Source organism: Aspergillus piperis (assembly GCF_003184755.1).
Source record: "Aspergillus piperis CBS 112811 unplaced genomic scaffold BO85scaffold_1, whole genome shotgun sequence".
Classification (NCBI taxonomy): Eukaryota; Fungi; Ascomycota; class Eurotiomycetes; order Eurotiales; family Aspergillaceae; genus Aspergillus; species Aspergillus piperis.
Window position 1 is genome coordinate 1803852 of NW_020291591.1, and position 25182 is coordinate 1829033.

Sequence of the window (25182 nt, forward strand, 5' to 3'; positions counted from 1 at the left end):
ATACGCCCGATTACTACTGCTGCTACTACTACTCAAGGCGGGCACAAAAAAAAGGTCGTCTCGAAGCCATGACGACAGGGGTACAAAGTCGGTGCCGGACGGGTCTCGACAGATGAGAACAGCGGTCATCGTAGGGGGGTGAGGGGGCGGCGGCAAAGGAATGAACCACTCAGGAGCCAGCATGGCACAAGCAGTGTCTGGAAAAGGTGAAGGGGAAGAGAGCATACAGAGTGACGAAGAGGCCAGAAAGGGAAGAGGCAGGCCGTTCGGAACAGGGACCGAGACGAGCAGGAGATGCACGACGGAATTGGGAGAAGCGGTCAAGGTCCAATGAATAATAGAGAATGGGGCATCGGCGCGCCCACTACAAGAGTATAGCTTCCTTCCCGCATCGGACGACAAAGGGCTTACAGCAGCAGAGGGTTGTCCGGCATGGCAACGACGATTGTCTTCTCGGAGCTAAGCCTGACCGACCGCAGAAGCGATAGCGATTGGACCTGCCGATACTTCGATGGGAAGGCACTGTCTTCTCCCTGGACCCGGCGTGTTCCGGGGGACTGGCTCTCAACTGTAAATTGTTCCATTCGATGTGGTTCTGGTGTGGTTTCACCGCTCTGATCTAGCGAACCCGGATGAACGATAAGCAGCCAGAGGGCCTGCAAAGAAGGCAGAGGTGGAGCCATGCGGCCGGCACGTTGGGCCAATATCATTAAGTTTGAGTCTGTTCCTTCTAGGGTAGACGGCACTAGATCGCGGAATTTGTCCTGTGCAGTAGTGGGAAGGAGTACCATTACTTCAGCAGTAGCAGCAGCAGCAGCAGCAGCTACGGTAGCTATCTTGCATTAGTCCTTGCATCGCTCGACAGAAGGACGATGGTAAAACTCCCGGCTTCGAGGCCGCGGCTGCTTTGTACTACTGTAGCCTGTATGCGCTCTGCCACAGGTAGCCATTGCCAATAATCCAGGAATATTGCAGCCCCTCTGCTAATGTTTGGTTGGTGGAAACCGTTTATCTCATGTCAAGAGGGCGCATGCGTACTCAGTACAACATTGTGAAGGGGGTTAGAGTAATTTGTGTTCCACTGCTGTTTATCCCAAAGAACGAGAAAATGTTAAATTTTTCTTTCTTTCTTTTGATTGTTGAATTGTTTGCTTTTTCTTTTTCTTTTTCCTTTAATTAATTATTCTTTTTTTCATTATTTCTTTTTCTCAAATTTTCTTTTTCCACAGTTAAATTTTTGTTTGGGATAATGCCTGCTCTCTTTCTCGCAGTATCCTGGTGGTGATCGATCGCGTCAACTCAATCGAACAAAAATAGTGCCGACTTCCTGGCTCCAGTTTATTTTGGGGCCACAATGCCGAGGAGGCACAAAATCGACTCAGCGCATACCCACTGTAGCTTCCCCGAAAATTTGATGTGTTCGCTCTCTCTCTCGGTTTTAGTGACGCCTTTGCGTATCCATGCTGCCTCTTCAGGGAAGCAAACAACATTGGTGTCAAAATTTCCTTCTCAACAGAAATGATTAAGATTTTTTCTTTAGCTCAGTTGCGGGAGTGAGCACCCGTGTAAGCCAAAAGGGTCACACATAGACCCGGTTTGGGCTTCCACCCAACGGGCGAAAAACTTGCTCACGGTATCCATCCATCCTTCGCATCAAGTCCAATTTGAACCAGGGTGGAACAGACAGGCCTGGCCGATCTTCTCGCGCGCAGGGCCAACGGAGCCTCTCGCGCGAGTTGTGACGTTGGCTTTCATTTCGGGAATGCGGTTCAATGTCCGTGGACTATCGGGTTTCTCCACCGAGCCACGTTAATGTTCCATAATCGGTAGAGATGGGCCGCGGAAGGTCATCCAGGCTATCTAGAACATTTCCCAGATGGCGTCGAAGGCCCACAGAAGCCTCGAAGGAAGGATGCAGGAGAATTGGTCTGATCATAATGTACGACTGTGTCCGCCCAGTTGTTCAAGCCACATCATGTCCGCGTTCGAGCAACCTTCAAGCTCAGAGCTTCCGAGTCTGGAGGGGTCGAATTGCAATTGGGACCAAGTTTTATTTTGTGTCATCCGTGTTTCCGTCGTAGGGCCTGAGTGCTTTGTCTTTCATTGATCATATCTACTACCTATCCAAGTTAGTCTCTTCCTGCTGCCATTCGAGACGGCCTAGGAAAAAAGTATGTACTTTGTCGATTGATGCCCGTTGAAGGTGTCACGTCACTGATTCGTTGTCCATGAGCTATCTCTTACGAAATGTTATCCCAACTGGTACATGGGGTACAAGGAATGTCAAAGGATTCCCAAGTTTGGTGCCTGTGGGTACGGTGGATGTGGATAGTCCACTACTGGTTGAGGCTGGCGACTATTCGCAGGGTGTTCTTGCGAGATACAGCAACTAGATAGCACCGGCGGTCAAATTTGGCCCCAAGTTCCGGGGAAAGGGTCGCTGTGACCTCCAAGGTACGTACTTAGTGACTAGTGTCTACCCTGGGAGTCGGGCGACGCATTTCCGGCTGTTGGAGACTAGCCCACTCTGTGCGAAACACTATGCGACAATGGACTGACGGACGGTGGTGCAAAGTGTGGCTCTAAGCGTAAGCTTCCCGTCGTCCGCCCACACAACGATGTTCTAAGAGGACCGAGCCAAATCATGAGATAGGGGACCCAGGTACATTTTTGACGTTCGAGGACATTTCCTGGATCGGGTTGCTTTGTCTGCAGAATGCATGCTATTATTGAGAGACATGGTGGGATCAGCGTGCAGGTGGCGGATACCAGCTGCTCGAATCCTTGCAGTACTTTTGTTTTGATGCGTAAAATTGAGTCAAGGCCGATTCCGGGGCCAAGCAGGAGCCCAGAGGCAAAAGATCAGCCCCAAGGGAAGGGGGAGGGGCAGGCGCCACAACTAAGGGATCCTGGGCTCCAGTAGAGGACTTTTGCACCACAAGCTTTGCCGGGAGTCGGAGGTCACAACGAGTAAGCAGAAGGCAGGGTTTGAGAATTGCGGTGAAGACGCCCAGTTTATCGGGCCGCCCTGGAATGAGAGATCACCATGAATCTATGACTGATGGCTTGAGGGCGGAGCTGGACCAGCTACCAGGGTGGACATGGCACTAGGATGTCTCACACAACGATAAGATCGAAGAAGAATATATCGATATATTATTCAACACCATATGCAAGGCTGATGAGTTTCTGCTAAAAAAGCAAGCCTGTGGATGGGCGAAAGAAACAACTTTGTTGTTTTTATTATTTTTTTTTCAATATTTCATACTTTTTGAGCTCGTTAAACCGTTGGGTCACCACGGCTGGTTGATGGTTGACAGTGGGTTTAACTCACCTTACCCGAGCAGCCATGATTGTTGATTGAGCGATAGCTGGACTGCGATCCACACGGCTAAGCTTAAGCTATGTTTAGGGGACTCCTGGGACGCGTGCAGTTTGGAAAAAGCAAACATTCTGCCAAAGTAGTGAGTATTAGGGTAGGTTCTCAAACTGTCTTTTCCAGCCGATCGGGTCTGGCGAACGGCGGGGATTTTTTTTTTTCTCGATGGTTTCTTTCTTTATTTGCTTTTCTCATGGTAGTTGCTTTTTCCGTTTGCTTCGTTTGTGTTTTTTTTCCTCTTCTCGGAGAACCCGTGACGGTCAGCTGACCCGCTTTCTCGCTCTTTCCTCTTCTTTTTCTTCTTCTTCTTCGCACATATCAGATCCTTTTCTTCCACATCCTCCAGCTAGACTCTACTAGCTTACCACTTAGCTGTCAAACGAAACTTCTCGGCCGGACGAAAGGGACCCGACCTATCTACATCCTACGCCCTACGTTTCTAGATAACCGGAGACACCTTCTCCTTTACGCAATTCCGAAACCCAGAATGGCTTCTCCGACTGCTCCCGCCTCCTTGTGGAGCCGGAAACGCGACTTGATCTACTTCTCCTTCTTTGCTATCCATGTCCCCATCATTTTTCGTAAGTCGGTCTAAAGTTGCCCCCCCCTTCCCACTGATATACACACTCGTTTACGTAGTCCCGAAACCCACTAACTCGCTATCAATCAATCAATCTTCCTAGTGGTCGACGCAGCCCCGATCCTCCCCACCGCCCTCCAATCCAACCTTTCCCACACCCTCCGACAGTTCTACATTGATACGTACCATGACAAGTTCTTCGAGGAGCCACCCGCCCCCTGGTTTTACTCCTTCATACTTATGGAGCTGTTCTACCATGTGCCCGTAAGCGTCTGGGCACTTGGCGGCCTGAAGAGAGGTGCGGATCTACACCTACTATCATCCACTACTATACCTACCGTTACATCATAAACGCTCGGTATCTCCCTATCTGGAACTTGGAGCTAACGGGGTGGATACATGACAGATGACCCTCTTGTCCCCCTCCACCTCCTCATTTTTGGTCTTCAGGCCTTCCTTACCTCCACAGTCTGTCTGGTCGAGGTCTGGAGTTGGGCAGATCGCTCTGTAGCCCAAAAGCAGAACATCAGCATGCTATATGGGCCTTATGTTGCTCTTGGTAAGTTAAGATGCTGCATGCACCTGGACATATGTAAGCTGAGTTGGACGGCTGCTAATTAATCTCTGATAGGTGCATTCATGGCACTGGATATGTTCTTTAGACTTCGGACAAGACTCCTAGTCAAGTCCAAGAAGGAGTAAGTCACAACAGTAATCAGTCCCCCAAACCCCAATATTCTCCCTTTCCTATTCCAGTGGAGGGCATGTATGCATACAGTATCCAATGCAGGGGGTGTATGTGCTGGGACGATAATCCATAGATCACGTAAAAGAAAATGAAAAAATAAAGCAAAGGAATGGCAGATCTGAACTCAGGCCTGCATGCGTCTGCAAAGCTGGAAAGTGTACTTACTGTACACAGTACTTTCCTACAGGTGTACTTTGTAGCAGTAGAGGTGTAGACTGGACGGAAATGTTTCGCAGACCAATAAACTAGACCAGTCATTGGGTTCTAGGCCTAGGAAGTTGCATGAGCCTAGTCATGCAAGGACATCAACCTGCCTTATCGTGCTGGACTTAGTGCCGGGGGGAGGTGTATGAACTCTGAAAGCGTAAGGCATACATGCCAACTCGCTAAGTTAGGTGCGGTGGGCTGCAAAACCAAAAGTCTCTTTGGGTCTGTGATCTGTGCTCTGTACATTGTACAGGTAGGAATGCATTCCCACTAGATAGTACTTACTGTGTGAAAAATGTGTAAATGTGGCAGCAGGACCCGCTACACCGACCCGATCGCTCTTAATCCTGCAGCTGCATGATATAGGTCGGGATGAAGCCCGATGTGAGAAGATGAGGCTTGCGGATTTGGGGGGGCCAAAGCAGGGATTGTGATTGTTTGCCACAGGGGCTGGGTGATAGTATGGAATGATGGCCTCCAAAATATTCCTTAATAAGATTTGGGTGGCTGTTGATGGTTGTCTATCTTGCTTGCTAGGTATAGAGTTCCGTGCGGGGACCATGGGAGTGTGTAGGATCACCAGAAGAATGCAATAATAGTTACGTCCGTAGGCTTCATTGTTACAAGGGAAGTGAAATAGAGACATGGGTAGGGAATAGAGCGCCATCGCACAATTTGCGCACAGGTCTCGCTGTTGTTGATGATAGATCATATTACAGCGGTACGAAAGTTCCCGGGACTGCTCACCCGGCACCAAGTTTGCCAAAAGTTGAAGGATTCCAAAGCGGTGACATCACCTGCGTCATATCAGAAATCCAATGGCTCCATCTAGGTCTCCGTTGGCTGCGTCTAAAGCTCGCATGGCTTCTTCTCGCGTAAAGCCTAGTTCGGTGATCTTCGCGATGGAGTCCGCCGGCCAGCGTGACTGCGGCGGGGCTGGGCGGGAAGAGGATGCCGCAGAGGCCATGTTGGGGCCACCAGCTGCTTGGCTGCGGCTGGCCTGATGCGTGACCGCACCTGTCCGGGCGCCGACTTCGGCGCCATCGGCTCCCTTGATCATGGGCTCATCCTCGAATTCCTCCTGGAGGTGCTTGGGAATGTCTGCCTCTCCCAAGAACGGGACCGCTTGGTCTTGAATGATGAGTGCACCTCGTTTGAGGTCAATGCAGGCTTGGTGTCTCCTCAACATGTCCAAGCCTAGGAGTAGATCAATGTGCTTTCCCTCCATAACTGTGAAGGAGCATGGAAGAAACATGCTTCCAATCTTGATTTGTGCTGAATGCACCCGACCGATAATGTTAGCCGTACCAACGCCCTTGGCGATTCCCCCATATCGCTGGTCGACGAGTCGCATGATGTTGCACGCGGTCGCACATTCGGGTGACATAATGGTGACCTGTGCGCCGGAATCGACGAATGCGTTGAGTCTATGGCCATTGACCTCGACAGGGATATACAGCATGGTTACGCGACCAAATGCTGTGCTTTCATGTCAGCAATAAGGTCGACACGGAAAACGTTTCGCCCACTTACACTCTGGGTGGTGTTCCATGGCATTGTGGAGGTTTTCCGTTACCGCGTTTTGACGGATAATCTCCTCGATCTCGCGCTGATTCTCGGGGTTGAACGGATCAGCATTCAGCATGGCAATTCGAGCCTCCTTCTCTGCTGCAGCCTGAGCCTCGCGCTGTTGTTGTCGTTGAAGGACATCACGGAAGCGCTGTGCATCGTTGGCCACCTCCGCCAGTTCCGGATTCTGCCGTCGAACAGCCTCGCGCACTTGCGGATTACCGAGAATATGTAGACGAATCGTCTCGGGATCTGGTGTCATTGCCTGTCTTCGCTGCAGGTTTTGTTGGGCAGCCGCAGAGCTGGGGCCCCCGATACTCCGTGGAGGGGCCTGGGGTCTCCGCAGCGTAACCTGAACACCTATCATGTCGCCCTCACCAATGCCAACCTGTTCGAGGGTGCGAGCATCATCGGCGAGTAGTTGATTGTTGTAGAGAATACGTTGGGAGGGAGGAGGGATGGAGGTTTCGCTTTCAACGATGGCTTTGAGGAGCTCGACGGTCATGTCCCCACCGACTTCTAGGGAGAAGATGTCGGCGTCGGCCTGATCCGGACGAATCACGCTCACGGTAATGCGCCTGGATATTGTGAGAGTCTTCGGTTAGCTACATATTCACTTGGTCTCTCATTATTCCTAGTGATGTGTTTCTCCACGACATACATGATGCTGTGCAGCTCTAGTGCGGGGAAGCTCTCCCAGACTCGGAGAGGGTCAAATCAGGTCGAGGAAACCAGCAAATGCAAGCCCTGGCCAGCTCTGGAGCAAGTTTTCTATCGAGTCTATTGACAGCCAGTAGATCAGGGTCTTTGTTCGGACGCCTTAGGTGGCCGACGGGGCGAATTATAAATACAGTCACACCAGCGAAGCGATCGACGCGAGCGGGCGAGGGAGGAGGGGGGGAAGTGGCGCAGAGAGGGGGAGAGAAAGGTGAGAGGACCGGGCTCCAGACGAGACAGGAGACGGTCGAAGCGAGACGACAGGGTATCCTGGAGATGGAGGAAGCCAGAAGGCCACGGTGTAGTAGTAGTAGGAGAAAGAGATGCAAGTGTAGGACGAGCAAAGGCGGGAGGAGGTGAGGTTACGGTTCCTGGTGAAGTGCAGCAGCGGGCGGAGCACCTTCACAGCGGGCCGCCTGATTCGGTAGGCAGCCAGTCATGCGTCATCCGCCGCGACACTCAATACTATAGTAAACTTCCTGTCACCATCCATCCTGCTTTCTTCCCCTTTACTGGGTTCCATGGTAAAGGCCATTCGCATGTTGGCTGTTGCTATGTCGGGTTTCTCCCTCCTCTCTTCAATTTTCAAAGCACAGCACATTATCTCAAAGACAACCATCGTACAGGTAAAGCTCTTCTTCCTTCAAATGCTTCCAAGCTACGGTCGCGTTCTAGGCCTTTCTGGGCCCCCGACCATCCATCCAGCAAAGATCCGTCAATCCACAACTCGGGTGGTCTCACCAACCCTCCAATCTGTTGAGCAGCAGCATCCCCGCAGTTCGATGGTATTTGCTCCACGAAATCACGCAGAACACTGAACTCTTAAGCAGCGTCTTTTACCACTCATAGCACTACGATAAGAACACCACATGCATATTCTGTGTGCATGCCCACATTCTTCCCCCAGATGCCATACCTGCTTCCCATTGCGGCCTGATGCCACGAGGTGCAGCCACCGGACATCCTCCAACAGTCATGGAACACTCATCACACAAAAGGACTCTTCCATTCCCGAATATATCCGCATTTCTCTAGCTCGACACATGATGACCCCACGGTGCTCGCTAGCTGTTCATTGTCCAGTCATCTAGGTGCCCGCTCCTACTACCACGCTTAGCTCGAAAATAATCCATGCCCGTGATTGCCACCTAGCTGCTTACTGCTGGGGACAATACGAGACTAGTGGCCCCAAGGCTCGAAGTCATTCCGGGATTAGGCCCATGAACTCATCCTTGCGACCCCGGTGACATCAGGCAGACAAGGTCTGCACGCCTGCGAGCTATTGCAGAGACGCCTCAGTGCTCGAACCACTGACTTTAGTTTCTATGCAGTTCATGCGTATATTGCATACTGTGCTTCAATCGAGCGGCTTTATTGCGAGGCCATAGGTGCCACCAACACAATTTACAACACCCTGCCAAGAGGTATAGTCATGACCGGGACATACGTATCGTTCCGGATGATCCATAGACTAAGTGGTCCACTATATGGCTAGTGAGACGGCCGGGCCTTTCATCCATCAAGACTACAACTTGTGCAATTTAGTGCTTAGCATAGCGGACAGCGCCACACTGGTAGTGCACAGTTCTGCCTGAGTCGAATCGATACTTGGTTCATGCTAATTGGCTGATGCACTTTCCTGATGTGAGTATGGGTGTTGTCAAGCTGCTAGGTATAGTTACTTGATTGTGCTTCTGAGACCTTCGACTCGAAGTTTCAGATTATGGGCAATTGAGCTGGTTTCATACATGCTAGAGGTAGTGTGTTACATAGCCACGACGGTACTAGTCTTATATGATTCTGTGCATATATCGGCTCGCACACTACTAATAGTAAGTAGCGATGTATACGTATATGCGAGGTGACCCTGGGATATATCAACACATAAAATCGATGGTGTATGAGAAACGTCTATTAGTACTCGTACTGTCATCATCTGGTCCCCAGAACAAGCTTTTCATCAACATCGCTCACCTCATCCTGAATTCTATCAGGATGTGGAGCTAAAGATGATACAGAGACAGTCGGGCGATCGATGCCAAAAGTAATACTTCTGTCGATCGAGACCCACTGATACTTAGACTGATTACGCATACACATTATCCTTCGCGGACGAAATTTAGTGTCCAGGAAAGTAGTATCCGATTATCATGAGCTGATCCAGTTGGACACTTTGTCATCACGAACCTCCAGACGAGGTAATATTGAAGCCTTATTCGTTTATGCTATCATAACCATATATCTAGGTTAATATGATATATCCTCGTCATGGCTAGCTCTTGCCTATGACTGAAGACATTGTTGTGTCCGGCAGTGATGGCACTTGCTGTTATATACCATCAACAATATCCTCGTTAGTATTCTGGCTTCATTTGAGCTCACGCGCACCACTTAACTAACAGGCGCCGCCCCTTTTCAGAAATGGCCCGATACTGAAGATCCCAAGGGTACCAAAGAAGCTTCATAGAATCCATCTAGTCTCATCATTCTTGTACTGAGGTCACCAATGTCCGGTCACAATACGGCTGGGCTGTTCAGCCTCGACACGGCTTATTAAAGATAGCCACTGAGAAGCACCAAGTATCAACCCCTGTCAACTCAGTGCTAAGTGATTAGTGCCTACAGTTAGCCGCTTATGGTAGATGCTAACTAACCTCCGATAACCCCGCCACCACCCCTCCTCAACTGTCTACAAAGGACTTGTTCTGCTATCAATTGCCATCATCACATCTCCAAATCAGCCCACCAATCATCCATAGCTCTTTGCCTTCGGAAGAAGCTGGCGATAAACCAGATAACTTCGCCATGTCCGACTCATCCGAATCCATCTCCCTGCAAGTAACAGTCCACCTTAAACCCGAGGACGTGCCGAAGTTCTGGGCCGCTTTCGAACCCGCCTACAAGGCTGTCACTGCTGAGCCCGAATGTACTTTCTTCGAATTATACCAGTCGCTTGATTCCCCAGGAACTATCTCTTGGGTAGAGAATTGGTCTGTCCTGTTCCATTCCTGGTTTCTGGTTGTTGGCTTGCTCGTAATTTGATGCTAAACTCCCATCTGCATACAGGTCCGCGTCAAAGGAATGGCTTATGGGGGTGAGTGTTTTCCAGCCTTCGTGACCGGGAGCTGAACTGACCGGTGCTGAATTAGGTCCAATTGGTGAAGCCGTATTATCGTGATTACTTCGCTGCAACGGAGCCACTGTTTATAAAGCCTAGAGAGGCTAAGTTGTTGAAGAGAGTGGGGACACCATTTACGATGGTGAAAAAGACGAATGGAGGGTTGGTAGATAAGAATTAAGGTCCATAACAAGAACGAGAGATAACGCGGAGTGTTCTTGACACTGAACGAGACATAGAAACATATGTACTCAAGTTATATAAGTTTATACTAGTTGAACGCTAGCTTGTACTTATAGTCGTAGTTCACGGTATAGGACACAGAACTGGAATCACATGATCCCTAGCTAGGTCACATCGTTCAAAACAGGTGAATTGATCTAATCTGGATCTGCTATCAAAACATACAGGTACAGCAATGCTGACAATGACGGATCCGACCAGCCGTACTTTCCTTCTAACGCGGCCCAGTTCTTACTCGATACGCCTTGCGCATGACACATCGGCCACGCCCTCACCTTCAACCACCTTAGCCGAAACAATCTCATCCACAGGGATTTCAGCTAGCCGTGAAATGACATGATGCAGCGTTGGCAATGCTTCCCAGCTGAGTGCATCAATCTCAAAACGGGCATTCTTGGTCGTCCGGAGCCGAGTGATTCTCGACGGAATGTTCTTTTGCTCCTCCTCTTGTGGCACAAGCACGGGGTACTCAGCCTCAGGCTGTCCCTTGTTTGCGCGTCCAACTTGCGGCATGTAGCGATAGATCAAATCACCCTTACCAACGTTCTGAGGAGGATTCATGCTGAAATCTTGGTCCTCCAGGTCTTCTAAATGGAAGTGACCCCACACAGCGCCTTCCCAGCTAGTCGTGAGATGATAGGAATTGGTCCGCTCGTGTGCCTCGATGGCAGTGTACAGCTTGGGCATGCCGAGCTCTTCGCGGCCACTCACGATCGGATCAGTCAGACTTTCGAAGAGAATGGGCAGGTACAGCCCTTTGACCACTTCGCCGTCTGTTTTCTTATACTGCACGCCCTCGATGTAAAGGCCTAGGTGACGGTAGCCGCCGCCGCCGAGCCAGTCCATACCGTGAAGTCTCGTTTGTGAGAAGCTGGCATAGGCCACAGTGCTTGGGTCGGTGAAGGAATACCTCTCATTGGGAAGTAGGTTTTGCAGCAGCGTCCGACTGGTTTTGAATCGGATTGACGCCGTCTGGAATGTTGACTTGAGCGACTTCTGGACGCGGTTCCTGCCCCACCAGTCTTGTCTGGGGCCGGGCATGGGGCCGAAGACAATGGGCTGTCGCCAGTATTTGGCCGGGAGTTTGCTCCAGAGGTGCTTACGCAGCACCTGCGTGGAGTGGTCGAATTCGTCATGGCCGTAGATATAGTCGGTCATTGCTTCCACTGTGGAATGTTAGCTATGTAAGATAAACTCATGTGCTGATACTGACTCGTCTCCATTGATTGCGGCTTGGAAGACTCTCGTGTCATCTGCTGCACAGTGCTGGCTCGAGTGTGACGAGCCTTCTCATACAGCTTCAACCGTTCTGGTATCTCCTCGCGGGTCACATCCCGGGACAGCATGACAGCCAGGGAAATACCATCCTCAATGGCCATCGCTCCTCCAGATGCACGATATGGCAAGAATGGATGTGCTGCATCTCCGATGATTGCAAGCCGGTCATCAACCCAGGTGGGAAGAGTTTCCATGTCCAACAAAGGCCACACCCTTAAGGTGTAAGGATCAGCCTTGGCTAGCATCTTGAGAACTTGGGGATTGAAATCCTTGAAAACTTCAAGAAGCGCCTCCTTGCTAGCTTCTTGGTTCCAGTCAGAGGATGTGTTGATGGTGCTCATTGTGTCGGGGTGGATGCAAACAAAGTTCAGCAACTCATTGTTGGCACAAGGGTATATGACCACACGCTTCTCATCAGAATCCCACATGTCCACTGAACCGTATACCTCAGCAAGTGAACGGGTCTCGGGATCTTCCAGAGCGTCTCGGCGCTTTATAAGGAAGCGGAACGCGTTATTGCCAGAGCTGAAAGGTTTAATGTCCTTCGCGAAAGGCAATTTCGATCTCGCAAGAGAGTGGACACCGTCTGCTCCGATAAGGACATCACCCTTGAAAGTCCCCCCGTTTTCAAGAGTCACCGTGGCATTCTTTGGGTCAATGTCTACAATCTTGCTCGAAGTGTGCAGCTGAGCTGGTATGCCGGGCCCAGGAGCCTGAGAGGCAACTTTCAGAGCTTCGTGAAGATGGGCTCGGTGAACAAGTGTCCATTTCTATCAAGCGTTATGACGATTGAATGCCAAACAGGAGAAGTCAACTTACGTGTCTCCATTTGTCTGCATGCGCTTTGTTGTTGATTATACCTAGAGGCTCTCCACCAGGAGTATATATGCGTAACTAGCAAGGTCAGAGATGATATTTCGGTTAGCGAGCAAGCATGGCAGCGGGTACCTGCTCAGTTTCTACAGCCCCAAACTTGGTGCCGTCGATCCCCAATCTAAGTAACGCAGAGTTTGCATTGGGCGTAAGATGAATGGCTGCCCCAATTTCGTTTGCAAAGCGGGAGCGTTCAAACAACTGCGTCCAAGTTTTAGTCTAAACTTCTTGTCTACACCCTGAAGTTCGGATGCAAGAGTAACTGACCTCAACACGGTGACCTTGTTGCCTGAGAGCGATGGCAGTGGCCAGGCCTCCAATACCAGCGCCGGCAATAAGAATGTGAAGGCCTCCTTGGGCTGTGCGTGGGTCAATGCTCCCCATTGTTGCGGATAGGGCAGTGTATCACGTTTGGCTAAAGGTTGCAGACTGCGGACACACTGGTTCTTTCGCCACTTAAGAGCGGAGTGTCGCCATGACATACTACACAATTATATCTTTCAAGACAACCCCATGATGTCTTTCACCCCCACAAATCTCCAGGATGAGTCATGTGTGTCCACCGTTAATGCCGGACGGATTTTGGGGTCCGAAGTCGTGATCTCAATCCTCGGCTCAACCACTTCGGCTCCACGTTCGGAGCGGATGCAAGGGAACCGTTGAAATGGCGCAAAACAGCGTGAGGGGTAGATACGATGACCTATTTATCCGCCGATTTTATTTGACTTCGGTTTTCATACATCGGTTTTATTTCCTCGCTATTGTTCCGCTATTCTTCTTGGTAAGGGACAGTATTAACCATCATGCCGAATCCCATCCGCGAAGACATCACTACCCGGGATGATACATCCTTCCCCTACATCTTCGAGCAAAATGTCACCATTGCTCTGAAGGACAAATCGGGTCTTGTCCGATGCAACGTCTACCGGCCCAAGGAGCTGGAAAAGGCCCCCGTGCTAGTCACTTACGGCCCCTACGGCAAAGATATTCCATACTCGGACTTCCATCCGCAGTCATACAGCGAAGTCAACCCTGAGCATCACTCTGCCCATTCAGCCTGGGAGACTCCCGACCCTGCCTTCTGGACTAAGCATGGCTATGCTGTTGTTCGGGCGGATGAGCGAGGCACTGGCCAATCTCGCGGAAAGCTGGACACCATGTCCCGTGAAACGAGTGAGGCTTTCTTTGATGTGGTCGAATGGGCAGCCGAACAGCCATGGTCCACTGGCAAAGTAGGGCTGCTCGGAATTAGTTACTATGCTGGAAGTCAATGGAGAGTCAGTGCGCGGCAACCCAAGGGCCTGTCGTGTATAATCCCGTGGGAGGGCATGTCCGACTACTACCGTGATCGTTGTCGCCACGGAGGTATTCTTTCGAACGCCTTCATCAAATTTTGGTGGGACCGCCAGGTCGTCTCTAACCAGTACGGTCGGCCTGGTCGTGCTGCCCGTAATTGGGGTCCTGATACCATCGAGGGTGATCTTCCCGAGAAGGAATTGGAAGCGAACCGTCAGGACCAGACGATCGACAACGTCAACAACCGATTCCGCGATGATATTTACTATGCTAGTAAGGAGTACACTATGTCCGACATTCAGGTGCCTCTTCTGTCTGTGGCCAACTGGGGTGGCATTCTGCTGCACTTGCGGGGGAATGTGGAGGGCTGGACCCAAGCAGGCAGCGAGTTGAAGTATCTGCGCTTCATCACCGGTCGCCATGACCTGCCTTTCTACTATTCGGAAGAAGTAGAAGTCCAGCGCAGCTTCTTAGACGCCTTCCTCAAGGGCGAGGATCGCGAGGGATGGTCCACTGGAACAGCCCCGAAGGTTGATCTGGTTCTCCGCAAAGGAGATGTCGGATTCAACAATGCTGAAGCGGAGAAGCAATTCCCTCGCCGGACTGAAAATGAATGGCCCATCGCCCGCACCCAATACACGCGATACTATCTGACTTCGAAGCAAGAGCTGGTCACCACAGCTCCGCAAGAGCGCCCGGTCAAGATCACTTACCCTGCTCTCGGAAATTTGGAGAACCCGCAGCTGGTGCAGTTCACCACTCCGCCCTTTGAGAGCGAAACAGAAATTACTGGACACATTGTCGCCCATCTCAATGTGTCGATGAGCCCCCAGCCAGGCTCTCCCACTCCGCAAGATATCGACCTTTTCGTCACGCTGCGGTACATCTCGCCCGAGGGCAAGGAGGTGTTCTACACCGGCACAGCTGGAGACCCAGTGCCTCTCTGCAAGGGCTGGCAGCGTGTCAGTCTGCGCAAGACGGACCCCGAGCATCCTCGCCACCGTCCCTGGCTTCCTCATCGCAACTACTACTCCACGGACGTGCTCCCGGTCATCCCGGGCGAGGTCTATCCGGTCGATGTGGAGGTGTGGCCGACCAACGTAGTAGTCGAGAAGGGAGGAAAGATCATCCTGGAGGTCGCATCTGGCGATACACAAGGGTGTGGAATATTCCAGCACAATTCTCCTGTAGACCGGTAAGTTTCTCCCAGGTTGTACTAACGACCACGTTGCTGACAGAGACAGATCCCCGGAGCGATTCCACGGGCTCAACCATATCAACTTCGGCCACGGAGATAACTATGTTACTTTGCCGATTATTCCCCCGCGGGGCTGGCTGGAGGAACTCCGCAGGAAGTAGATCATAACTTAGATGAGATAATTAGAACTTGAATTTTATTCTGTCATGCAAGAGCCGAATAACCGATTGAACCACCTTCATAACTCCATCGGGATGTGGTCCCGATGCATCCTCATCCGTATATCGCTAGTATAGACACAGCATTATATAGCAAACAACATCCCATCCAAAGCAGTATACCAACCTCAAACCAAACAAAGAACTCCTCATTACATTCCAATTAAACATCCCACACTGCAACCCATTACCACCCAATTCCTTCCAAACCAACACCGCCAAAATGACCAACACCAAAAACATCCGCCCCCTCTCCCGCTACATAACCACCCACGACCCCACCACCAACAAAGCCATCTTCTCCACCACCCTCTCAGAAACCATGCCAGTGCAACAAATCCAAGACTCCGCCAACGCGCAATTCTCCCTGGCCTACACCACCGACTCCTTCCCCGCAAATCTCGCCGACGAGGCCGACATCCCCGCCTACGCCTCCTACCTGACCAACCCCCCGGGAATCACCATCTCCACGGGCTCGGTGTGTCGCATTGTGGATATGCCGCCGCATGCGCTGAGTCCGATGCATCGCACGGTGTCGGTGGATTATGGGGTTGTGTTGGAGGGGGAGGTTGAGCTGGTGCTGGATTCGGGGGAGACGAGGTTGTTGAAGAGGGGGGATGTGGCGGTCCAGAGAGGTACGAATCATGCTTGGAGGAATGTTACCCCTGATGGGGAGAATGGGGAGGGGAGCTGGGCGAGGATGTTGTATGTGTTGTTGCCCGCGAAGGGGTTGGGGGAGGGCTTGAAGGAGGATTTGGGCGGGATTAAGGTTAGGGATAGTACTTAGACTTCTCCTTTTTCTAGGGTTGTGGGATGGGAGGAGGAGGAGGGGATAGGCGGTTGAGGTTGATATAGGGTGTAAGTGCTAGATGGAATGGAAGGATGTCTATAGCTGTCATGCAGATATATAAGAGGTTGGCAATCTAGATACATTATGGGATCTGTGAGCGCGATGTTTCTGATAGCATGCTGATTATTGGTCTATTATCGTGAATCAAATGCTGATCTGGTACTATATCGTTACTGTTCACGTGGTACATTTGCTATAGGGGTAGAAGGTAGTTGCTTTGTAACTTGATATTCATAGCATATAAGCTATTTATATAGCGTATAGGCAGTACAATACATTTGGTATATGTTGATAGAACGCATGACTGGATTTAAAATCAGACATAAACTATACTAAATCACCACTCTCCTCCAACCTCATAATGGAAGATCTTATCGTTAATCCTTCCCCCAGTAAAGCGCCAGAGACGCGCAACAGACTGCACATATATCAGAATTATCCATTTTGAAGAATTAGCATAGATACTCACCGCATTCAACCACACCCCATGCAACATGGTTTGGATAAACATATACTCCACGGGACTCGTCCCAGCCGATCGCTCTTCGTAGCTCAAGTTCCGATTCACAGGTCGATATGAAGGGATACGTCTATAGTGCGAAGGCCAGTCCGCAGGCTGGGATACAGGGACAGCATCACGAGGAACCCGGGGCTGAGGCTGGGTCTCTGAGCCGGTGTGGTGGATCTCGTAGTCGGAGAGGATAGAAAGCGTGCTGGCGTCAACAGCCCTAGATGTAGTTGTAGTAGTAGTTGTAGTTGTAGATGACATGATGGAAATAATATCTTGAGTGTGTAACAAGCACTTTCACAGACAATAACAGCAAGTTAGAACAGATGATGTTCCTCTTGACAGTGGATAGTGCACCGAACTGACCTGCATAACAAAAGGGATGTGCTGTTCATCCCATCCATCCCTTGCCTCCTCCACATCCCGAACGCCCAGACTCAACCCAACCCCCTCCCTCCATCTTTTCCCCCATATTTCCCCCGCACACTCTTCCACTGTCCGCATGATCGGATCACTAGCTGGGGCCATACTGCCGAGGAATAAGCTGTGTCCACATCGCGTGTTTGACGGTGTGACGTGATTGTCGGCTTAACCCCTGCTACTATATCCATCTATTTTCCAGACCTTGGTGTAACGGAGTGCCACCAAGCACGCTTACTACCAACGCACAATGGTCGCAACACAGCCTTTCCAGCGCATTGTCGCTGCTGAGATAGACGGTCGCTGTTTGAATATCAGATACCGTCAGAATCAATTTCATCGTCTACAGTCCAGTCTTGTACAGAATATCGAGCAGATCAAAGATGCGATCACTGCCGATTCGGGAAATTCGTCGGAGGAGGTTCGCGCCGAGATTTGCCTTGCCTTTAAGGAGATTCGCACTCACTATGCTTCGCTGGACTTGAAGAAAGACCTCGAGGAGGAGTATCGTGTTGCCAATGGCAAGGATAATTATGATGGGAAGCGTGGAGTCGGGATCGTCTATATTGTTCCTTCTTCGCATACTATGTTTTTCTCTGTTGTCGCGGCGCTGAGTGCTGCCATTGCGGCCGGGAACTGTGTAATTCTTGAGGTGGGTTCAACACGGTCAAGTACTACGGCTCAATGCTGATTCTGATTTCAATAGTTGACGAAAACCACAATGGCCGTACCGGGTGTGCTCAAGAAGATCCTGCCTCAGACCCTGGACGCGGATACATTCGCTATCAGCGAGGAGAGACCAGACACCACATTCCTCAACAAAACGCATATAATTGCACAAAGTGACTCTATTACTCCTTCTTCCAACAGCCTTTCTTCGCCCACTTCGGCTAGAACTGTCGCCATCGTCGACCGCACAGCCAACATCTCCGCTGCAGCGGATGCGCTGGTGTCCGCGCGATTCGCTTTTGGCGGTCGCTCCACTTACTCGCCTGACGTTGTACTCGTACAGGAGTTCGCTATGAAGGAGTTCGTGGAAGCTATCATCCAGCGATCATCGAAGTATCTAGCCGGTCAAAATGGAGACGCTCGTCAGACGGCCGTCAATCCGCGACGATCGAGTTCGGGCGCTTCGTTGCTCGATGCGGCGTATGAAGACGCCAGCGCACGGGTGATAGTATCTGGTTCCGAATGGGGTGTAGTTGAAGTGCACGACCGGTAAGCTCTATACCCCCATCCATTGAAGTAGCATGCTGACAGTTTAGAAAATCATCTCTTCTGCAAAAGAAGGTATCCGAGAAGGTGCTCGTCCTGCATCCGGTGACTAGCCTGGACGATGCTATTGATTTCAGCACATCGTATGTCCCCCAGTTGCCCTGAAACCCCTCTCCCCTCCTTATGGAGATAAGCTAACAGAAATCTAGCATGGGCACCCTAGCAGCAACATACGCCTTCTCCGCCCCAGCAGCAGCCAAATACCTGACTCAATTCATCGACTCCTACACCTCTTATATCAACCACGTTCCCGTCGACATGCTCAGTAAGCTTCCCACTCCCTTCCCAGCCCACTACAGAAATCACTAACAAGAACAGTCGGCCCCGCATTCCCCATCAACCGAAAACCCTCCCGCGAAACTCGCTACTCAGTCTCATCCCTGCAGGTCCCCCGACCCCAGTTCGTAACGGAGACCAGCAACACCGCTCTGGTTCGAGACCTAGTGAGCAGCTACGCATCCAAGTCTAACGACGCATTGCGTGAGGCTTTGGTGCCGCTGCCCGCTATTGGGCAGCGCAGTGGCAAGGGAATTGGGTTCTTTGAGCAGGGGATTATTACTGGTGGGGTTATTACGCTGTTTACGTTTGTGGCGAGTCTCTCGACGATGGGGATCTATGGGTATGCGGCTGTGAGGAGGTGGAGGGGGTTATGAGTGGTGTTTCCTCAATGTGGAGTGAATTGGTATGCATGTGAGTTGACACTGCTGTGATCTTGGGTCAGATTTTGTACTTGTGAGATATGAGAGTTGGTGTCATTATGTGTGAATACCGCTTGGAAGGGAATAGTATCCGGGATTATTGGCTAGTATGAATATTCCATCTCGTCTCACAATAGTTTCACAGTGAGGTAGACCAAGACAATTGGTTGGTCAAAAATGAACATGATCCTCAGTCAGTCTGTACCAAGCTTCGATGACCAAGCGTCTAATCACAAGCTCATATTGATACATCTGTTATGCTATCATTCAGCTAAGAGTCAAGCAGCCACAAGCTTCTGTTCTGGCCACCTCCCAAAGGTAAACTGCAAATTCGCCATATTACACAACTCCCAAGTCTCCGCGCCCAAGACCCCGTGACAACCCTCATCCTCTGCATCCCCCGCCGCTCCCGCCACAAAAGCCGCCGGCACGAAATGATCGTCTGTACCGTGCGCGTTGCGAAATTGTGGATGCTTCATGAGCCTAGTAACCGCCCGCTGCAGCTGCAATCCTGATGTCTTCGTCATCACATCCTCCAGGGATTGCTTGAACTCCAGTGCCCATTCCTCCGGGGGGATCTCCTGGGCTAGGGAATCGCGATGCTTGACCATGGGTCCCCATCGATTGCGGTAGAGATTATGGACTGATCCTCCTGTGCCGATGAGGAGGTAGTTCTCCTTTCGGAGTTGGCGCAGTGTCTTTCCTATTTTCAGATGGTAGTGCGGATCGTATCGCGCGTTACTGGATACCACTGTTACCGGAGGGGGGGTTCCCTCTGGGAACATCTTCTGGATAATGGTGAACACGTCTACTATCCAGTTATAGTTGGGGTTCCCGGATACATTGAACCCTTCTGCTTGGAGGAGGTCGATGCAGCGTTGTGCGGTGGCCAAGTCAGATGTCATTTGGTAGGTCTTGTAGTCGTTGCTCGGGACGATACCTATGGGGCTGATCTGGGGAGCGGGGTTCGTGGCCACTTCGATGCCGTCTCCTAGTGTTGCCCAGTGGGAGCTCTGATTTGGTCATCATTGGGTGTTGAGTTAGTGTCCGTGGGGGGTGGATGTCTTTTCCCCAATCTGGGTAGTGTAGTAGAGTGACGGGTGGATCCGCGTGTTTATGATGATAGGGAATGGTAGACGCACCAGCATCACGATTCCTCTCACATTGTGTGCTCGTGCTTCGTCACCACATTTGCGCCAGTAGTTGGAGGATTCGGTCGTTTCGTATATCATCATCGGAGAGCCATGGGAGAACAAGTGGACCGGGGTGAGGCCTAGCTAGCGGCGTGAGTGGATCTGCTATAGGTCATAGTCCGGTCGGGGTTTTGCGGACATACCCATTTTGTGCCATCCGGCTTCGGCTTTCATCCGTTCTTGTGGGGATGATGGTATGTACTTCCAACAACGGACTGGTGAGTAAATAGAATCTGGACTAGTCTGGGTCTGATCCCTGTTGGTAGCTGGAGGAGATGGATCATCCAGGATGGAGACCCAGGAAGGGGGCCTCGGTTAGGGTCCTCCACATCCCGAGCACGCTGTAAGGGTCCAAAAGGCAATTGATAAGCCACCTCACTGGTCATCGCGAGGGACCATCCCTTTCACTTGCCCATCTGGCTGACCGGGAGACGCGTGCTCGTAAAACTCGTCTGCCTATACTAGCTGGTTGATCGCCGGTAGTATTCGGGTTGCATTCTTGCACATCCTGATTGATCCATCCATATATGAGAAAAACAAACCCTGCCCTTCCTCTGCCGCTTAGTCATGGCGCCATCCAGGGCTGGAGCCAACTTTATGGCGCAGTCCGAGCAGCAGAGTGGCCAGCCCCATCCTCTCGCCTCTCTGCGAAATACGTAGACACTCTTCAATCTGGCTTAGTCTGAATAATGAACTAGTCCCTATTATCCCTCTGAATATCCCAATCATGGACCCCATTCCCCGCATTTTGCCATCCCGGGCTTGACGCTTGGTGACTTCCCCACACTCACTTTCAGTCTACTTGACACTATTTCCTCTTCACTTTTTCACCTCATCGTCCCTTCCATCTCATCTCTAGTTTTACCAATGTATCGCCTCCATCATGCTCGATAAGTCCTCTCCATCATTCCCCGCGCAATCCCCATCACGACCACTCCCCAAAGCACGCGATGGATATTTTCAATGTGGGTTCTGCAAAAAACACTACAACCGGGCAGATCATCTAATTCGACACGTCCGGTCGCGTATGACACTGTCTTCATGCCCCCATAATCTTTTTCCTTCTAACTCCACGCGCAGATACCCGCGAGAAACCATATGTTTGCCATGTGTGTAACAAAGGCTTCGCCAGGCCGTACGTCCGTCCTCCTCCGTCTCTGCCATCCTCTCTCTGGTTCTGACCGTTCCGCATCAGGGACCTGATGAAGCGACACGCTGCAGGTCATGATCATCCGCGAGACGGCAAGCGCAAACGTCCCCCGTCCTATGCGAAGAGCGGTCGGGTTTCCCAGGCGTGCAAAGCATGCGCCACTTCAAAGCTCAAATGCGACGAGGAAAAGCCTTGTCGGCGTTGTCAAGACAAAAAGCTGATTTGCGACTGGCACGAGGCCGGGTTCGATGAATTGACCCCGGGGTCTCCGATGCGAGGTTGGTTCATCTGGGACAAGCCGGTCTATCCGATAACTGAGCGATTTAGGGTACGATGACCCTGATGGCCAAAGCCAGTATCCCGAGCCACCTCAACCGCATGCCGCGTTCTCGCCAACAATACCGCCAATGGGCGACTACCCAGCTACTATCGATAATCCTTCATTTACCTCCCCTGACTTTGCTGTAAACAACTATTTACCTGACCCGCCCGACCCCGTTCCCGAAAATCCCCCGTCGACCAACTATGGCGGTAAGTCCCGCCTGTATCGTAATCGAAGTGCAGCGTGTGCTAATTGAGCTTCGCCGAAGCAATATCGCCCGCGTTGGATCATGAAAGTGGAATTTTTAGTGTCGATGGAACCTTTTTCCCCGAGTTCATTCCCGATGCTCTCATACCATCCTTATCCCGTCCGAACGAATTAGATCCCCTGAATGCCATGAACCCTACGCCAGACTACCGCCATAACCTTCTCAATACCAACATGCAGTTTGATTTCGATCTGACTGAAGTCGACTTTGGCCTGATCGACTACTTCAATTCCCAGGGGCTATCACACCTTGCTCCACAGCTCTCCGATGCACCCAACGATCGGTCCGATGTGGATAGTAGGATCGCGCTTGGTGCTGAGGCCTACAAACGGTCATCGCTGTCGGCATGGAAACCTGCACAGCATGACCATGTCTTTGCTGACCAAGGTAATCTATCAGTCCCAGTGGTTATGGATAGCCCAGGGTCCAGCATCAGAGGAGAGCGACAGATCCTACCTGAGAGACTCGCCCCGGGTAGTCGCGATCTCATATTCGGAATGGTATTACAGACGAGCGAAAAAGCCATGATTCCACGTATAATAAAGTCATTCCCGAGCACTGAGCTGTTAGATGGTCTCATTCAGGACTATTTTGCCTACCAGAGCCAGAAGCTTGACTCATTCATTCATGGTCCAACGTTCTACCCCAATGAACAGAGCTCCGGCATGCTAACAGCTCTTGCTGCCTCTGGCGCGGTGCGCTCGGCTATACCCACCATCCGTAAACTGGGCTACGCGTTAATGGAAGTTGCACGCCTAGACATGTCGACTACGGTACATTTGCCTTATATGTGCTTATTTGACAGATACTAATGTTGCGCAGTTCGAGTCGGACAACCGCATCACACGCCATCTTCGGCCTTCGCAAACATTCGCAGTTGTCATTGACATTGGTTTATGGAGCGGCAATGGTCGAAGGACGGAAATAGCGGAAAGCTTCCAACAACCACTGGTGACGGTCAGTTCACCCCTAAACTAGATATGGCGTCGCTAACGATAGGGTCAGATGCTTCGACGGGCATTACGTTTTCGCCGGACTATCTACACAACTATTGTGCCAAGTCCTGAGGACAACGAGGAAGAGCTGGAGAAGAAATGGCATGCCTGGATCGAGCAGGAATCTTTCAGAAGGTGACACCACCTTTCTCCGTTTTTGGATCAAAGCTGACACCTCCAGACTTGTCCATCATTTATTTTTACATGACGCTCAGTGTGCGATGATGTTGAATGTCAGTCCACTCATATCGTACGCCGAATTGGAGCTTCCGCTGCCATCCATCCGCGCACTATGGGACGCCAAGTCAGCAGCAGCGTGGAGGGATACATACCTAGACCTTGGATTACTTTCAACCGAGCGACAGCCGTCCCTAGTCGAGGCCATGCGGGACATGTCCCGGTTACAAGGAGCTGTTGATATGCAGCTGGCCGGTTGCATCCTCCTCCACGGCTTTTCGGCTATGGTGAACGAGTACCACCGTTTCAGCTTCATTTCCAAGGGAAACTCCAAGCATTGGAATGCATTAGTGACCAACTCGCGACACCAAGAGTTAGCCCAAGCTTTGCAGCACTTTCGCATGATATGCTACGAATGGCCCAGTCTTCCCAACCCCGAAGTCATCCTAATATACGAGATGATCTCGATGTTACTTTACATGTCCCTAGAAGACCTCCAGCTATTCGCCGGAAAGGAAGACAAGAGCGAGGCAAGACGAGTCTACCACAGTGCACTCGAATGGATCAGCAGCATCGACTCACGACGAGCTGTATGGCACGCCGGCCAAGTCATCCGGGCAGCCAAAGCCATTCCGGCGGGGTCCGTCACTGGCTTCCTAGCGGTGGGAGTGTACTACGCCAGCTTGGCCTTTTGGTCGTATAGTGTGGTGCTCAAAGCCAAGAACAATAAAATGGGGGGCTCGGAAAACCGCCCGTTGGGTCCTCCTTCGACCATTCGCGGCCCAACGGTCTACCTCGACGGTGACGAGACCACCGACGTGCAGAAATTCATCTCTCTCGGATGTGGCAGTCCGGCATTGCAGGGCCGACAAGGTCCTGCGTTTGTCTCTGATCCGGGACAGACTATGGACCTCACTCAGGAGCTTCTGCGGGCAGATGCTTCTCAGGATGCGCTTCCCCCGTTGGTTCAGGGGTTGTGCCAGTTGATGAATGGTCTGGGTAATGCTGCTAGATCTGGGACTTGAGAAGATTAAGTGTAATTATGATGAATATGATGTACGATTGGCGCGGCTTGATGGTGTGTTAGCTTTCCGTAGTATTAGTGGTCTACGCGATCGGATATATCCCAGTATATGACATTTGACATATCCAGGGCTATAATTAGTCCCTACCTCAAGCACGAGGCTTGGAATCAACGATCAGAAAGAATAAAAGGGGAACTTGGTGATTGATGTTCTACTACGATCTATTTCTCTAACAAACTGAAACATGAGAGGAACTAATGATCATCAGAGAGGTCACTAAGTAGTTGATAATGAGTAGAGTCTCATTTCAACTTAACCAGATACTGCTTACGTAGTAGTAGCACTATTCTACGGTTACTATGGTTGCAAGCTATAATTTTTAAAACAACCGCCATACTACTACGGTAGTTGGTAGTATATATATTAGTTCATACTTCGCAACGGATGAAATTTATATAATGGGAGACACTGTCTCGAAACAGTGTTGGAATTTTATTGAATGAACTTCGTGTCATTATAAAACTACATATTTTATTTATTTATTTAGTAGTGAAGCACTACCGTGAAGGAAGAACCCATGGTCTAGTAGTATAGTGGTAGTAAATCGTGCCCGCCTGGAGAAAATAAACACACACACATAAAAAGGAAAGCAAATCCACAAGGAAGGTTATTGAAGGGGAACAAATCATTCATGAGTAGAAAAAGAAAGAGGATGGGAGAAAAAAAACAAAAAGATAATTCGAACTCCGATAGGGGGAATCGAACCCCCGGCTGCCGTGTGAGAGACGGCGATGTTAGCCACTACACCATATCGGATGTTGTTGAATTTTACAGCAATTTCTTCCTTTATAAGGTAAAACCTACTTCAGAGACTAAT

The 25182-nt window shown here is 50.7% G+C and overlaps 10 protein-coding genes and 1 non-coding gene across 11 annotated transcripts; 6 read left to right on the top strand and 5 right to left on the bottom strand.

Moving 5' to 3' along the window:
* Positions 1 to 316: 316 nt before the first annotated feature.
* On the bottom strand, positions 317 to 1010 carry BO85DRAFT_18901 (uncharacterized protein). Its single transcript, XM_025654416.1, has one exon. The coding sequence runs from the start codon at positions 789 to 791 to the stop codon at positions 408 to 410; it is 384 nt and encodes a 127-aa protein (XP_025521053.1). The 5' UTR covers positions 792 to 1010; the 3' UTR covers positions 317 to 407.
* A 2503-nt stretch (positions 1011 to 3513) lies between these two features.
* BO85DRAFT_410801 (EXPERA domain-containing protein) lies at positions 3514 to 4895 on the top strand. Its single transcript, XM_025657494.1, has 4 exons — positions 3514 to 3960; positions 4063 to 4257; positions 4366 to 4518; positions 4591 to 4895. Exons 1-4 carry the CDS (start codon positions 3867 to 3869, stop codon positions 4659 to 4661), a joined length of 513 nt encoding a protein of 170 aa, XP_025521054.1. The 5' UTR covers positions 3514 to 3866; the 3' UTR covers positions 4662 to 4895.
* A 4843-nt stretch (positions 4896 to 9738) lies between these two features.
* BO85DRAFT_444475 (putative quinol monooxygenase) lies at positions 9739 to 10598 on the top strand. The gene is made up of 3 exons (XM_025659022.1): positions 9739 to 10190; positions 10267 to 10294; positions 10350 to 10598. Exons 1-3 carry the CDS (start codon positions 10006 to 10008, stop codon positions 10497 to 10499), a joined length of 363 nt encoding a protein of 120 aa, XP_025521055.1. The 5' UTR covers positions 9739 to 10005; the 3' UTR covers positions 10500 to 10598.
* Positions 10599 to 10671: 73 nt separating this feature from the next.
* On the bottom strand, positions 10672 to 13239 carry BO85DRAFT_410807 (putative salicylate hydroxylase). The gene is made up of 5 exons (XM_025657495.1): positions 12980 to 13239; positions 12788 to 12913; positions 12659 to 12733; positions 11775 to 12609; positions 10672 to 11727 (listed from the first exon to the last, which is right to left on the bottom strand). Exons 1-5 carry the CDS (start codon positions 13094 to 13096, stop codon positions 10793 to 10795), a joined length of 2088 nt encoding a protein of 695 aa, XP_025521056.1. The 5' UTR covers positions 13097 to 13239; the 3' UTR covers positions 10672 to 10792.
* A 210-nt stretch (positions 13240 to 13449) lies between these two features.
* BO85DRAFT_515696 (CocE/NonD family hydrolase) lies at positions 13450 to 15379 on the top strand. Its single transcript, XM_025664797.1, has 2 exons — positions 13450 to 15203; positions 15253 to 15379. Exons 1-2 carry the CDS (start codon positions 13516 to 13518, stop codon positions 15365 to 15367), a joined length of 1803 nt encoding a protein of 600 aa, XP_025521057.1. The 5' UTR covers positions 13450 to 13515; the 3' UTR covers positions 15368 to 15379.
* A 268-nt stretch (positions 15380 to 15647) lies between these two features.
* BO85DRAFT_473753 (cupin domain-containing protein) lies at positions 15648 to 16268 on the top strand (the record flags this gene model as incomplete). Its single annotated transcript, XM_025662640.1, has 2 exons — positions 15648 to 16129; positions 16229 to 16268. The coding sequence occupies 2 exons, from the start codon at positions 15648 to 15650 to the stop codon at positions 16266 to 16268; spliced, it is 522 nt and encodes a 173-aa protein (XP_025521058.1).
* A 218-nt stretch (positions 16269 to 16486) lies between these two features.
* BO85DRAFT_444479 (uncharacterized protein) lies at positions 16487 to 17197 on the bottom strand. Its single transcript, XM_025659023.1, has 3 exons — positions 17149 to 17197; positions 16744 to 17076; positions 16487 to 16692 (listed from the first exon to the last, which is right to left on the bottom strand). Exons 2-3 carry the CDS (start codon positions 17041 to 17043, stop codon positions 16612 to 16614), a joined length of 381 nt encoding a protein of 126 aa, XP_025521059.1. The 5' UTR covers positions 17044 to 17076; positions 17149 to 17197; the 3' UTR covers positions 16487 to 16611.
* Positions 17198 to 17283: 86 nt separating this feature from the next.
* BO85DRAFT_473755 (uncharacterized protein) lies at positions 17284 to 19373 on the top strand. The gene is made up of 5 exons (XM_025662641.1): positions 17284 to 17854; positions 17909 to 18420; positions 18468 to 18560; positions 18627 to 18742; positions 18796 to 19373. Exons 1-5 carry the CDS (start codon positions 17453 to 17455, stop codon positions 19128 to 19130), a joined length of 1458 nt encoding a protein of 485 aa, XP_025521060.1. The 5' UTR covers positions 17284 to 17452; the 3' UTR covers positions 19131 to 19373.
* Positions 19374 to 19453: 80 nt separating this feature from the next.
* On the bottom strand, positions 19454 to 20624 carry BO85DRAFT_515700 (DODA-type extradiol aromatic ring-opening family dioxygenase; the record flags this gene model as incomplete). Its single annotated transcript, XM_025664798.1, has 3 exons — positions 20512 to 20624; positions 20318 to 20448; positions 19454 to 20188 (listed from the first exon to the last, which is right to left on the bottom strand). The coding sequence occupies exons 1-3, from the start codon at positions 20540 to 20542 to the stop codon at positions 19454 to 19456; spliced, it is 897 nt and encodes a 298-aa protein (XP_025521061.1). The 5' UTR covers positions 20543 to 20624.
* A 399-nt stretch (positions 20625 to 21023) lies between these two features.
* Positions 21024 to 24524, top strand: BO85DRAFT_387180 (putative C6 and C2H2 transcription factor RegA-like). The gene is made up of 8 exons (XM_025656658.1): positions 21024 to 21393; positions 21449 to 21503; positions 21564 to 21796; positions 21846 to 22049; positions 22109 to 22881; positions 22931 to 23065; positions 23114 to 23238; positions 23285 to 24524. Exons 1-8 carry the CDS (start codon positions 21252 to 21254, stop codon positions 24303 to 24305), a joined length of 2688 nt encoding a protein of 895 aa, XP_025521062.1. The 5' UTR covers positions 21024 to 21251; the 3' UTR covers positions 24306 to 24524.
* Positions 24525 to 25049: 525 nt separating this feature from the next.
* BO85DRAFT_t16 lies at positions 25050 to 25121 on the bottom strand. Its single transcript has one exon. It is a non-coding gene; the product is annotated as a tRNA-Glu (tRNA).
* Positions 25122 to 25182: the final 61 nt, after the last annotated feature.

Excerpts from the sequence above, each read along its gene's own strand:
- BO85DRAFT_18901 (XM_025654416.1), bottom strand. The coding sequence starts at position 791 with ATGGTACTCCTTCCCACTACTGCACAGGACAAATTCCGCGATCTAGTG.
- BO85DRAFT_410801 (XM_025657494.1), top strand. The coding sequence starts at position 3,867 with ATGGCTTCTCCGACTGCTCCCGCCTCCTTGTGGAGCCGGAAACGCGAC. Across the intron at positions 3,961-4,062 it reads CCATGTCCCCATCATTTTTC|TGGTCGACGCAGCCCCGATC; the intron begins GTAAGTCGGTCT and ends CAATCTTCCTAG. Across the intron at positions 4,258-4,365 it reads ACTTGGCGGCCTGAAGAGAG|ATGACCCTCTTGTCCCCCTC; the intron begins GTGCGGATCTAC and ends GATACATGACAG.
- BO85DRAFT_444475 (XM_025659022.1), top strand. The coding sequence starts at position 10,006 with ATGTCCGACTCATCCGAATCCATCTCCCTGCAAGTAACAGTCCACCTT. Across the intron at positions 10,191-10,266 it reads ATCTCTTGGGTAGAGAATTG|GTCCGCGTCAAAGGAATGGC; the intron begins GTCTGTCCTGTT and ends ATCTGCATACAG. Across the intron at positions 10,295-10,349 it reads CAAAGGAATGGCTTATGGGG|GTCCAATTGGTGAAGCCGTA; the intron begins GTGAGTGTTTTC and ends GTGCTGAATTAG.
- BO85DRAFT_410807 (XM_025657495.1), bottom strand. The coding sequence starts at position 13,096 with ATGGGGAGCATTGACCCACGCACAGCCCAAGGAGGCCTTCACATTCTT. Across the intron at positions 12,914-12,979 it reads AACAAGGTCACCGTGTTGAG|TTGTTTGAACGCTCCCGCTT; the intron begins GTCAGTTACTCT and ends ACTTGGACGCAG. Across the intron at positions 12,610-12,658 it reads ATGCAGACAAATGGAGACAC|AAATGGACACTTGTTCACCG; the intron begins GTAAGTTGACTT and ends AACGCTTGATAG.
- BO85DRAFT_515696 (XM_025664797.1), top strand. The coding sequence starts at position 13,516 with ATGCCGAATCCCATCCGCGAAGACATCACTACCCGGGATGATACATCC. Across the intron at positions 15,204-15,252 it reads CACAATTCTCCTGTAGACCG|ATCCCCGGAGCGATTCCACG; the intron begins GTAAGTTTCTCC and ends TGACAGAGACAG.
- BO85DRAFT_444479 (XM_025659023.1), bottom strand. The coding sequence starts at position 17,043 with ATGTCATCTACAACTACAACTACTACTACAACTACATCTAGGGCTGTT. Across the intron at positions 16,693-16,743 it reads ATGGGGTGTGGTTGAATGCG|TCTGTTGCGCGTCTCTGGCG; the intron begins GTGAGTATCTAT and ends ATATATGTGCAG.
- BO85DRAFT_473755 (XM_025662641.1), top strand. The coding sequence starts at position 17,453 with ATGGTCGCAACACAGCCTTTCCAGCGCATTGTCGCTGCTGAGATAGAC. Across the intron at positions 18,421-18,467 it reads GTAGTTGAAGTGCACGACCG|AAAATCATCTCTTCTGCAAA; the intron begins GTAAGCTCTATA and ends CTGACAGTTTAG. Across the intron at positions 18,561-18,626 it reads GCTATTGATTTCAGCACATC|CATGGGCACCCTAGCAGCAA; the intron begins GTATGTCCCCCA and ends ACAGAAATCTAG.
- BO85DRAFT_387180 (XM_025656658.1), top strand. The coding sequence starts at position 21,252 with ATGCTCGATAAGTCCTCTCCATCATTCCCCGCGCAATCCCCATCACGA. Across the intron at positions 23,066-23,113 it reads TCCAACAACCACTGGTGACG|ATGCTTCGACGGGCATTACG; the intron begins GTCAGTTCACCC and ends CGATAGGGTCAG. Across the intron at positions 23,239-23,284 it reads GAGCAGGAATCTTTCAGAAG|ACTTGTCCATCATTTATTTT; the intron begins GTGACACCACCT and ends TGACACCTCCAG.